This window comes from Sorghum bicolor, chromosome 2, assembly GCF_000003195.3.
Source record: "Sorghum bicolor cultivar BTx623 chromosome 2, Sorghum_bicolor_NCBIv3, whole genome shotgun sequence".
In the NCBI taxonomy this organism is placed as follows: domain Eukaryota; kingdom Viridiplantae; phylum Streptophyta; class Magnoliopsida; order Poales; family Poaceae; genus Sorghum; species Sorghum bicolor.
The window spans coordinates 9,467,047-9,478,818 of NC_012871.2; the positions used below are offsets into that span (position 1 = coordinate 9,467,047).

The window sequence follows — 11,772 nt, forward strand, 5'->3', positions numbered from 1 at the left end:
TGGGTCCATCCAACAGTAATTGCTTATCAGAAAGTACTAGAATAAGTGAATTCAGTGTTTATCAGAACACAATGGTAAACTTTGTCTTTATCAAAACATTGATCTGCAGGAAGCACTAGTAAAACACACTGGCAAATTGTCTTTATCGAGACACTAGTAAAACACAATGGCAAACTTTATCTTTATCGGAACATGGATCTACAAGAAACTCAGAAACCTTGACCAGCAACCTATGGTTCAACCTTCATCACCTCCTCCCATTGCCCATCTGACCCTTCCTTCCAGAGGGTTATGTTGTTCTCACCAGCGGCTATGGACAATATGTTCCCAGTCAAGGACCAGGACACCCTCCAGACAGGGGCACCAAAGTCACGCATGAGCTTTCCCTCCCACTTGTCTCCATCCTTTGCCTTGGTCCAGATGACAACCTTCCCGTCTTGTGAACCGCTGGCAATGGTAGACTTGGCCAATCCCAAAACTGGTGCCCACGCGACATCCCTCACACAATCCGTGTGCATGTCAGAGATAAGAGCACCCTCCAGCTTCCAGCTACCATCGTTGAATCCCCAGACCTTAACGACAGAGTCAAACCCTCCTGAGACGAGCTTGTAAACAAGCTCCCCTGCACCAGCTAGTGAAGCTGTTGCAGGAGCCCAGGATATGGCAGTCGCACCAACAGGATGTGCTCGCTCAATGGTTGAAGTATCCCAACCCCCGTCGGCTCGCATCGTCAAGATGGATATTCTGCCACCAGAAGATGCACATGCAAGGCACAGGCCAACCTCATATGGAGCCCAAGCAATGGAGTTGACAGATGCCTTTTGGTCACTGAACACATGGGCTTGAGACCAATTGCCCCGTGCATCCTCCTTCCAAATAATGACACGACCATCATAACTGCAGGATGCAAGGATAGCACCATACTTTGGATGGGCCCAAGCAACACGCCACACAGGACCACAGTGGCCACTAAGCGTTGCAAGGACCTGGGATGGGGCATTTGCTGCACCAATGTTGACGATCTTCACGGTAGAGTCTGAGGAAGCAGTGGCAAGGCGCTTGCCATAGTAGTCAATGGCAGAATCATGGACAATGTCCTTGTGATCCAACTCTATCTTCTTTGATGACATGTTTCTAAACTGAACTATGCTGCTGCCTTGTTCACAAGTCTGCATGCAATTAAATTAAATCATCAGTATAAATTCAAAAGCATAACTTGTTAAACTGACAATTGGACAAATTAAATCACAATTGCATGAAGGATAGGGAGCTTGGTGCTAACATCAGTAACAAATTTCTAGTCTAGTTTAAATAAATAAGCAAGCTTAGCATCAACTCTGAAAACCAGCAAATACTGCTATCAGGAAAAAAAAATGTTCATGAACCATGACCTAATAACATAAACCTTGAGTGAAATAAATAATTTATCAGATATAGAAAGATCCTGTGAAAATGCAATTCACATGAAAAAAGGGGTTCTGAAGCTGCTTTTGTCAATACAAATAAACAGGTTTTTTGGAATAATCTACCATAAGCTAGCCTCGTACACAATATGTAGAGATAGCATGGGATCAAGAAGTGGCACCATGATGAGCTAAAATAAGACTAAGAGACCTTGCACAGTTGAACATCAAAATATCAAATGTAAGCATGTTCAGGGCAACACAACAAACACAAAACAATTGGATAGGTTGGAGTGACAGAAGTAGCTTCCTTTCACAACTGTAGCAACATTACGTTAAAAAAAACAACTGTAACAACATCAAAACAACAAATTAATGATTGCATATTTAGCACTTTCCTCTTTTTGTTTCATACCTCACTAGATCCTACAGCAGGGCAAAGCAGAGCGGGGACATTGCTTGTGTTAAACAGAAACATGAACAGTATGATTGGATCCTTATGAAGTCTAAAGTTGAAACATTCAATAGCAAGGTGAGGCGTTTTGAAGAACCAATACAAATTATCATGCATGGAAAACAAGCTTTCGCACAGCCTATCCGCACAAGGTGGCCAGCAGGATCTAAACAAGCAATCATGGTTGCTATCAACCAGACTGTTCGGCTATGGCTCAACACCCAATGAGTTGTTACTGATCACATATATGAGGCTATTAATGTTTGCCATGTTCCATGCAACAAACTTTTGGTCCCCCATAATTCCTTGAAGAGGTAGATTCTATTGTCTAACATGAAGTTGGGGTTAGGATTACTGGGGATTGGGGAATAACTAAAAACTACAAATAGGCTGTAGAGCTCATACTGCAGTTCAATATTTTCATGTTATTAGGTGTAACCAACAGATCACCTTGTTCCTTCCTAATCCTACATAACCCCTATTGTCGGGTCTCCTTTACCCAGGTAACCAAGCATGGTAAACTGAAACCCCAAGCAGAAGCAATGACAAAACAAACATGTCGCTATTTCATGATCATTGTCCAGCTTACTTAGAGCAAATTTACAAAAATAAAATCACAAGTATAATTGTCCTAATCTTGACTGTAAGGGATATACATCTCAGACACATACTGTCAAGTTCACAAATTGTACTGCATATGCTGAATCAGGTAAGTTTACAATTGCATGCAACATTCAAGATGCACCTGTGTCGTTGCTTTTTTTGTCTAACGTTTTTAAAATGTACAAAACTCCAACTGAATAATGTACTATGAACTAGCAAGTACCTACACGAGGAGAGATATATGATTTTCAAGCTTTGCTATTTTATACAACCACTAAACAATCAATCCTGTCATATAGTTAGAAACATTTACCACTAAACCATTAATGATGTGGCCTGTACATCAGGACCTGATCAGTACCCTCAAGAACTCATGTAGGAGTAGATGAGATGAACTCTTGAAAAAACTTGATAGAGTACTAGTAGCACCTAACAAGGAATAGTCATGGATGGACTTGTAAATGGGTGAATCTTCAGTTATCCATAAAGTTGACTACTACTACTCACACATCGAAGTTTTTTTCCGCTGCGCTTCACAATTCCTCTTTCCCCCAAACTGATTTATGCTTCACAATTCGGGACTATAGTTGCTTTGATGTGCAAGTAACTATAATTGAGAGTGGGTGGACTTTGGTATATTTTCCTCTTCATTCAGAAATTCATGTTTCTTCAGGAACCAATAACTCGTGTTTATAATCTCGCTGGTTCCAGGTGCTAGGGCCTCCTTACCTTGTATAGGAGGATGCTGATGCTGAGGGACAGCAGCAGCACCGAGGATGAGGGAGAGCGTCGCCGGTATGGGAGATGGACAGAGAGAGGGCCAAGGCCGCCCGCCGAGATCCAGATGCGGTCGCCTCTTCTGCCGCTGTCCCTCCGTGACTCCGATCCAAATACCGTGCCGTCAACCGAACGCACGCTAAGGCCACTGACAACCAGATGGCGGACTCAACGTGACGAACAAGGGTTTCAACCCCCCACAAATCATCATGAAAACTAAACCCACACCAGCGCAAACAGAACTAATCCACACAAGCGCAAACAGAGTGCTGAAGATCAGATCAGATCAGATCCTCCCCACCACAGTACGATTCCTCTATCTAGGGTTCTGCAGCCGCAAGGAGAAGATCCCACAGAAGGAAACGAACAAGCAGTCAGTCACGGAAGGGTAGCGATTCCATACCAGCAGAGGGAAGGAGACGAGGTCAGAACGGCGGATCTCCGCCGCTCGCCGACACGGAGGGAGGACGCCAGAGGGTGCCTGCCTGAGACGAGGTGGAAAGCTCCCTCCCCGCCGCTCGCCGGCACGGAGGGACGAGGACGCCGGTGGGCGTTGGCGTGAGATGCGAGAGAGGTGGGGGAGCGGTGGCCGGATCGGGGAGATCAACGCGGAGGAGGGGGTGCGGCGTGCGGGCCGAGAGCCTGCGTACAAAGGATGAGGACGGCGGGCTCGATCGGCCGACTACTCAACTGGGTTGGGCTGAGCCGGATGTACCATGGGCCAGGGCCAGGGATGGATTGGAATTTGGAAATATCCTCACCGTACAAATACAAGCACATTTTCTAAATATAAAAACTACAAGCCTCACAAAACTTATACTTGATCAATCAATTTTAGAAGCACCATGTGTCATCGTAAAATGAAATATAAGAATCGCAAAGATAAACAACTATAATACCGGATAGTAGACACGAACACTAATACTCTCTTTGTCTCTAAAAGAATAGATTCCTACCGTTCTCTTAAGTCAATAATTTTAAACTTTGACTAAATTTTTAGAAAATTAAAGTTAAGATTTATATATCAAATTAGTATTATTAGATTTATCATAGAATATTTTTTATAAGGTACTCATTTTATGACATAGATGATGTTATTCTTTTTATTAAAGTTAGTCAAACTCTAAAAAAATGACTGACATGAATTATAGAAATTGATTTATTTGGAGACAGAGGGAGTATATTGCGTTCTTCCTAAAAATAATATAATACGGTGATAGGCACAATGTTTGTAACTTCATACTAACAATAGTACATTGCCTTTCAAAATGGGTGGAAAACGCTATGTTCCTACAGTATCTACACACCCTAAAATTAAAAGCACAACAACACAGAAAAATGGCTTATCCTAGGAGCTCTCAATTTATAGAGATAGGGGGAAAATGACCTCAACCTTAGCACTTGAGCCTTTTGGGTTGGGATCATCAAATTTCCAATTCTCCCTATCTCTCGACATAGTGATATGTATTCCTCCTTAATCATTGATCTCATCCTTTATCTTGCTTTGTATACAATCTCTCCTTTGTCATCTGCTAAACAAAAAGGCATATACAGATAGAGTTGTTTGCAACAAAGATATTCATTGTGAGGAGTATATTACCACTGATTCACATATGAGACATGATATATGATGTTTTGAATCGAGTTCAAACTCCCCCTTTGTCATCCATTTCCATGATTTTATCATGATGTTGATGGATTGTATTTTTTGTGTTCATATGTAGATGTATGGTGTCCCCATGGAGTGTCCATGTTATTGCCTAGTGATGGCTGATGATGTGATATGGGATGTCACCTGATGAGGCTCTATCCTGATCTAGGATCCTTGTAGCACACGGCAAGTCAACATGTCTCTGAGTCTTAGACTAGTTTAAATTGGTATTAGGTGACATTGCTATGGTTTTTGCTATGTGGTGGCATGGCCTGCATGTCATCTCATTCGTATGATATCCTTGTGTTCATCTTTCGTCCAATAGGAGCATATCTAATATTGATGCCTAGGTATTTTTTAGAACAACTTCAACAAAACAATATGTATATATTAGATACTCCCTCCATATACAAAAAGAAGGTCGTTTAGAACATGATTTAGCATACCAAGGAGTGATTAATTATGGTGAAGTTTTTTCTGTTTGCCCCTAATAAATACAGATTCACGTGCATCCTTTTCGAAAAAGTTTCACAGACCAACTGGCTAGCACCTTGAGGTGGGAAGCTGGCGAGCAACGTTCGACTCCCCTGGACACTTTTCGCTGTGGAGCCTGAGCGCGTATATTTACGTTGTTGGCGCCTTTTTTCGGCTGTAGGAGGTTCTGGCGCTTTTTTTTCTTTTTTTTCGGCTGGCGGTGCAGAAGTTTGGGCTACCAAAGGAGTATTTATGCGCTTGCATACTGCTCCCGTCCGTGCATTTGCTTCTTGCATGCTGACCTTGCTGCTTTTCTTCTAATCCTTCCACTCCGCTAAACACAATGGCAACGGCGGCGTTTGATCTCAACGAAGAACCTCCGTTGGAGCATGACAACGGTATTGCTATCTGTTCTTTTCTTGTCCATTTATTTGCTATACGGTGCTATCTCTTTCTCTCAATCGTTTCTCATATCAGAAGGACTATTGTCACAGGATTTGATTTAAACCTGCCGTTAGATGAATTTGGTGCAGTCGACTTTGATTATCTACAAAACCATGCTGGTATGTAGCCGTTATTTATTCCATGTCTGTTTGTTTATCCATGATATTTCTTCTATATTATTTAATTTTTTCCATGTATTTTGCTATATATAGAACATGCCTTGAGTAATAGAAGATTTATGTTTGTTTTTTTTTCACTATAAATAGATCCTGCTCCCGTGCAACCAAACCAACGAAGGAAAGACATGTCCGAAGAAGTCAGAAAGCAAGTTTATCAAACTTTGTTGTTAAGAAGCAAGAATGGGAAGCTAGGCAAGTCAGATACAAAAGTTGTGGCTGCTCAGTTTGGTGTACATCTTCGTCAAGTTCAGCGCCTGTGGAAGCAAGGTAAAACAGCACTTGCAAATAACATTCCGGTTGATGTTGGTAGTCGTAAGAAGGGAACAGTTGGCCGTAAGCCATCTATGTCTACTGCTGATTTGGAAGTTTTGCGTAGCATTCCTTACAAAGAAAGAATGACCATTGAAGATGTGTGTGCTAAACTTAACATGAGCAAATGGGCTATTCAAAGGTATTTGAAAAAAGGATTTCTTAGGCGCCACTCTAGTAGCATCAAACCGTATCTCACGCAAGCTAACAAGAAGGCTAGATTAAAGTGGTGTGTTGAAATGGTGAAGAGGGATTTGCTAGCCGACCCAAGGTTCAAAGATTTGTATGGCTTTGTGTTCATTGATGAAAAGTGGTTCTATCTCTATCAAAAATCTGAAAAATATTATTTACTACCCGATGAAGATGAGCCCCATCGGACTTGTAAGAACAAGAACTACATCCCTAGGCTTATGTTCTTGTGTGTTGTTGCTCGGCCAAGGTTTAGGAATGGGAATTGTACATTTGATGGTAGGATTGGTTGTTTTCCACTTGTTCGGTATGAACCGACTATGAGAGGTAATGGGTGAACCGGACGTGTCCGTGGAGACTTGGTTATGAAGCCCATAACTTCGATCACAAGAGATGTGATTAGAGATTTCATGATCAACAAAGTGTTACCTGCCATCCGAGCCAAATGGCCAAGAGAAGATGTGAGCAAACCAATCTTCATTCAACAAGATAATGCACCTACGCATTTGAAATTGGATGACCCGGATTTTTGTGAGGCCGCTAAGCAAGAAGGATTTGATATTCGCCTAATTTGTCAACCACCAAATTCTCCAGATTTCAACATCTTGACTTGGGTTTTTTTCGAGCTATTCAAGCAATTCAATACAAGAAGAATGAAAAATCAATAGAAGCTCTAGTCCCAACGGTACAACAGGTAATTTGATCAAATCGTTCACACATGTTTCATTGTCTCATCAACTACAAAAGTGCTCGTTCATTCATTTGTTCCACATTTGTTTTGTAGGCATTCATAGAGTACTCGGCACACAAAACTAATCGAATATTTGTAACACTGCAAAGTGTTTACATTGAAGCTATGAAGGTGAAAGGATGCAACAAGTTCAAAATTCCTCACTGAAAGCCCTAGTTTGGTTTTGGATAATTGATGAAACCCTAGTACTAACCTCTATGCTAAGTGTGTGTAGACTTAATGAGGTTGGTACATGCCAAGTGATGGAGCAAGTGATGATCATGGTGATGATGGTGATGACCACAAGATGATCAAGTGCTCAACTTTGAAAAGAAGAAAGAGAAAAACAAAACCCTATGGAGATCAAGGCAAAGGTATTACTTAGGGTTTTGGCTTTGGTGATCAAGACACCATAGAGGGTGTGATCACATTTAGGATAGATAGTCGTACTATAAAGAGGGGAATTCTTTGGCTAAGCGGTTATCAAGTGCCACTAGGTGTCATTGTTCATGTGCATGCATTTAGAACCTAGTGAGCTAACTTAACTCCTTCAAAGAAAATGATTGTGAAAATGCTAACACACGTGCACTTGTTGGTACACACGTTGTGGTGTTGGCACACTTTGAGAAGGAGGTGGAGTTTGAAGGGTAAAGAGAGGATTCGGCGCTTTTCGAGAAAATGAAGTGCATATTTTCTATTGCGCCGGTGGGAAAATTGGAGGAGTCGCGGGAGTGTTTCTCGCTAAGAAACACTCACCGGACGCTGGCTTCTGGAGCACCGGACGCTGCGTCTGAGCGTCCGGTGCAGACAGTGCCTGGCCCAGCTAGGGTAAGGCACCGGACGACAGGCACCGGACGCAGGCCTGTGCGTCCGGTGGTTAGCGTCCGGTGTGCGGGCGTTTTGCGACCCTCTCTGCGCATGGGTCCGGTGAGCACCGGACGCTACCGGTGCTTAGCGTCCGGTGACCCGCAGGTTTGCGGATCTCTCTGCGCATGAGTCCGGTGTGCATTGCTCAGCGTCCGGTGCACTGCAGATGACCGTTAGATTCTGACACGAGAGTTTCAAAAGGCGACACGTGGCTGACGTTGGAGCACCGGACGCAGGTGTTGAGCATCCGGTGCCCCTTTAAGAGCGTCCGGTGACCCCGAGTTTTGCCCAGTAAAAGAGCCAACGGCTCTATTTGTTTGAGGAGCTATATATACATGTTTGGCCAGCTTAGGGCTCACTCTCTTGGCATTCTAACATACTTGACATCCTTGTGAGCCTAAGCAAACACCTCTCACTCATCTCCTTCATAGATTATACATCTTTGTGAGATTGGGAGTGATTCCAAGTGCATTTGCTTGAGTGATTGCATCTAGTGGCACTTGGGGATCGATTTGGCTACGGTTTTCTTGTTACTCTTGGTGGTTGCCGCCACCTAGACGGCTTGGAGCAGCGGAGGAGCTTTGGCACGAGTTGGTGATTGTTCGTGGCCATCTTCCGGTGATTGTGAGAGGTCTTGTACCTTCCCCGGCGGAGAGCCAAAAGGTAACTCTAGTAAAGTGCTCGTGTCATTGAGCTACCTCACTTGTGGGTAGGTTCTTGTGGTGTCCTAGTGTGGACGAGGTTTGTGCTACACCTCTTAGCCACCGAACCACCAAGTGTTGGTCGACACAACGGGGACGTAGCGTGCCGGCAAGCACGTGAACCTCGGGAGAAAAATTGTGTGTCTCCATTGTGATTGTTCATTGGATTTCTCCCGGTGATTGGACTTCATATTATTGATTGGTTCATCCCCTCTACGCGGCGGTATAAAGTTTAAACCTTCTCTTTTACATTCCCGCAAACTAGAGTAGCTTACTTACTTGTATAGAAACTTTAGGTAGCTTTCTAGTGTAAGTAGTAACATAGCTCTTGTGTGCCTAGTGATTATATCAACTAGAATTGTTGGATAGGTGGCTTGCAAACACCCCATTAGAGCTAGAGCAAAAAGCTTCGCTTTGTTATTTACTAACCTCTTGCTCTAGTGTTTTTGTAGAATTTTTAAGTAGGCTATTCACCCCCCCCTCTAGCCATATTAGGACCTTTCACTCACATGGGTAAAAATACACTAGAAAGAGAAGACCGACTGCCAGATTCTCTCCCTTGTGAACCATCTTCGCTTCATGAAGCCAAAGCTACTCTTGCTGCACCAAATAATTAGAGTAATGCTAGTTAGCTTAATTAGTAGAGATATCCTTGTAAAAGTTAATGAGAACTCAAGCTTTTTATCTTACTGTTGGTTTGGCGTCGTCCTCTTTCGCGATGGCTGCGGCTTTGGCGTCGTCCTCCTTCACGGCTGCTGCAGCTTTGGCGTCGGCCTTCGCAGTTGCTAGCTCGTTGAGCATGTTGATCACGTGTTCAGGTAACACGATAGAATTTCCACGCACCACGAGATTGTTCAGATCGGGAATGAAAAGCTCGCAGTCGAACTCGTCTTGGTCGTACAGCCAGGCACCGATTCTATACTCTCTGTGGACGAGACCGCAGCGAGAACATGGCCAAAACAGCGAGTGCGCACGATCCCATGATTCGCGGTTCTCATGAACGCGATGACAGCGAGGGCATAGAAAAGCTCCCGGCGGCAAGGTTTCCGGCACCATCTCAGAGTCCGTCGCGACGAAGTCCGGCACCATCTCCGAGTCCAGCACGATGGAGTCCGGCACCTCTTGCGATGTGATGGAGTCTGGCACAGACTCGAACAGTGAATCTGGGGCGATCTCCCTGGCCGGCGAGCGGCGCGGCGAGCATGAGCACGAGCGGCTCGAGCGAGATGAAGCCATGCACGCGACGGACCGGCGAGCGCGAGTGGCGGCGCGGCGAGCACGCCGGCGAGCACGCTAGGTTGGAGCCTGGCGAGTTAGCGGCGAGTACTATCGATCGAGAGCGAGGACTGTCGAGTGGAGCTGTGATGCGAGCAGCGCTTCGAGTCCTTTTAACAAAGCGAACAGGCAACGACTGGGCAAGTGGGCGGCGTAGATGACAATCGAGGCGAGTAATTAACTGGCATGCGATAATCGAAGAGGCCGGGGCAAAGAAGTCCAAATCACCAGCTATGGCTCCACGACGTCGTTTTTTCCGCAAACTGCCGAAGTGGCTAGTAAGTATACATTATATGTTAGGTGTGCTTTGTTTTATTCATTTTTTGTCATTCACTTATCAAAACCCATAGCACACCACACTCCATCAGGCCTCATGCATTTAAGTTGTCATTCACCCATCGCCTAATAGAAACTCAAGGCTTCATGTACATCCATAGCTCCTCCTTCGCCCTTGGTCCTCTCCTCTTTCGAATCTCAATTCCCAACAAGGGCATAGCCACATAAAACTTAGACGCCACCACACCAGATGGCAGGCATGCAACCGATAGTCAAAAAAATCATGGCTCAAGAGGATTTGTCATGTCCTACACAAGGGTGCCCATGCGCTAGGTGAGGCTGGGCCGCTAGGGTGCACCAACCACAATGCATCTCATTGCTCGATTCTACTCGGTGCCTCACCTGTCCCATTAGACATCATGTTTGACGTTCGAGCACCACTTTGCCCGTGAAGACATAACCTATTATATGACTCACCTGTCATGACTCAACATAACCTGTCATAGGACTCTATGAGGTCAGAACGGCGGATCTCCGCCGCTCGCCGACACGGAGGGAGGACGCCAGAGGGTGCCTTCCTGAGACGAGGTGGAAAGCTCCCTCCCCGCCGCTCGCCGGCACGAAGGGACGAGGACGCCGGTGGGCGTTGGCGTGAGATGCGAGAGAGGTGGGGGAGCGGTGGCCGGATCGGGGAGATCAACGCGGGGGAGGGGGTGCGGCGTGCGGGCCGAGAGCGGAGAGCCTACGTACAAAGGATGAGGACGGCGGGCTCGATCGGCCGACTACTCAACTGGGTTGGGCTGAGCCGGATGTACCATGGGCCAGGGCCAGGGATGGATTGGAAATATCCTCACCGTACAAATACAAGCACACATTTATTTCTAGATGAAAACTACAAGCCTCACAAAACTTATACTTGATCAATCAATTTTAGAAGCACCATGTGTCATCATAAAATGAAATATACGAATCGCAAAGATAAACAACTATAATACCGGATAGTAGACGCGAACACTAATACTCCCTTTGTCTCTAAAAAAAAATTAGATTCCTACCATTGTCTTATGTCAAAATTTTTAAACTTTGACTAAATTTTTAGAAAATCAAAATTAAGATTTATAGTATCAAATTAGTATTATTAGATTTACCATAGAATATTTTTTCATAAGGTGCTCATTTTATGACATAGATGTTATTCGTTTTTATTAAAGTTAGTCAAACTTTAAAAAAAATGACCGACATGAATTATAGAAATTGATTTATTTAGAGACAGAGGGAGTATATTGTGTTCTTCCTAAAAATAATATAATATGGTGATAGGCATAATGTCTGTAACTTCATACCTTTCAAAATGGGTGGAAAACACTATGTTCCTACAATATCTACACACCCTAAAATTAAAGCACAACGACACAGAAAAATGGCCTATCCTAGGAGTTT

At 44.2% G+C, this 11,772-nt stretch overlaps 2 protein-coding genes across 2 annotated transcripts; one reads left to right on the forward strand and one right to left on the reverse strand.

The window, feature by feature from the left end:
- LOC110432901 (protein transport protein SEC13 homolog B-like) lies at window positions 1–3,889 on the reverse strand. The gene is made up of 2 exons (XM_021454054.1): window positions 3,641–3,889; window positions 1–1,169 (listed from the first exon to the last, which is right to left on the reverse strand). The coding sequence occupies exon 2, from the start codon at window positions 1,128–1,130 to the stop codon at window positions 231–233; it is 900 nt and encodes a 299-aa protein (XP_021309729.1). The 5' UTR covers window positions 1,131–1,169; window positions 3,641–3,889; the 3' UTR covers window positions 1–230.
- LOC110432601 lies at window positions 5,681–7,381 on the forward strand. Its single transcript, XM_021453361.1, has 5 exons — window positions 5,681–5,760; window positions 5,857–5,925; window positions 6,073–6,565; window positions 7,078–7,177; window positions 7,268–7,381. The coding sequence occupies exons 1-5, from the start codon at window positions 5,706–5,708 to the stop codon at window positions 7,379–7,381; spliced, it is 831 nt and encodes a 276-aa protein (XP_021309036.1). The 5' UTR covers window positions 5,681–5,705.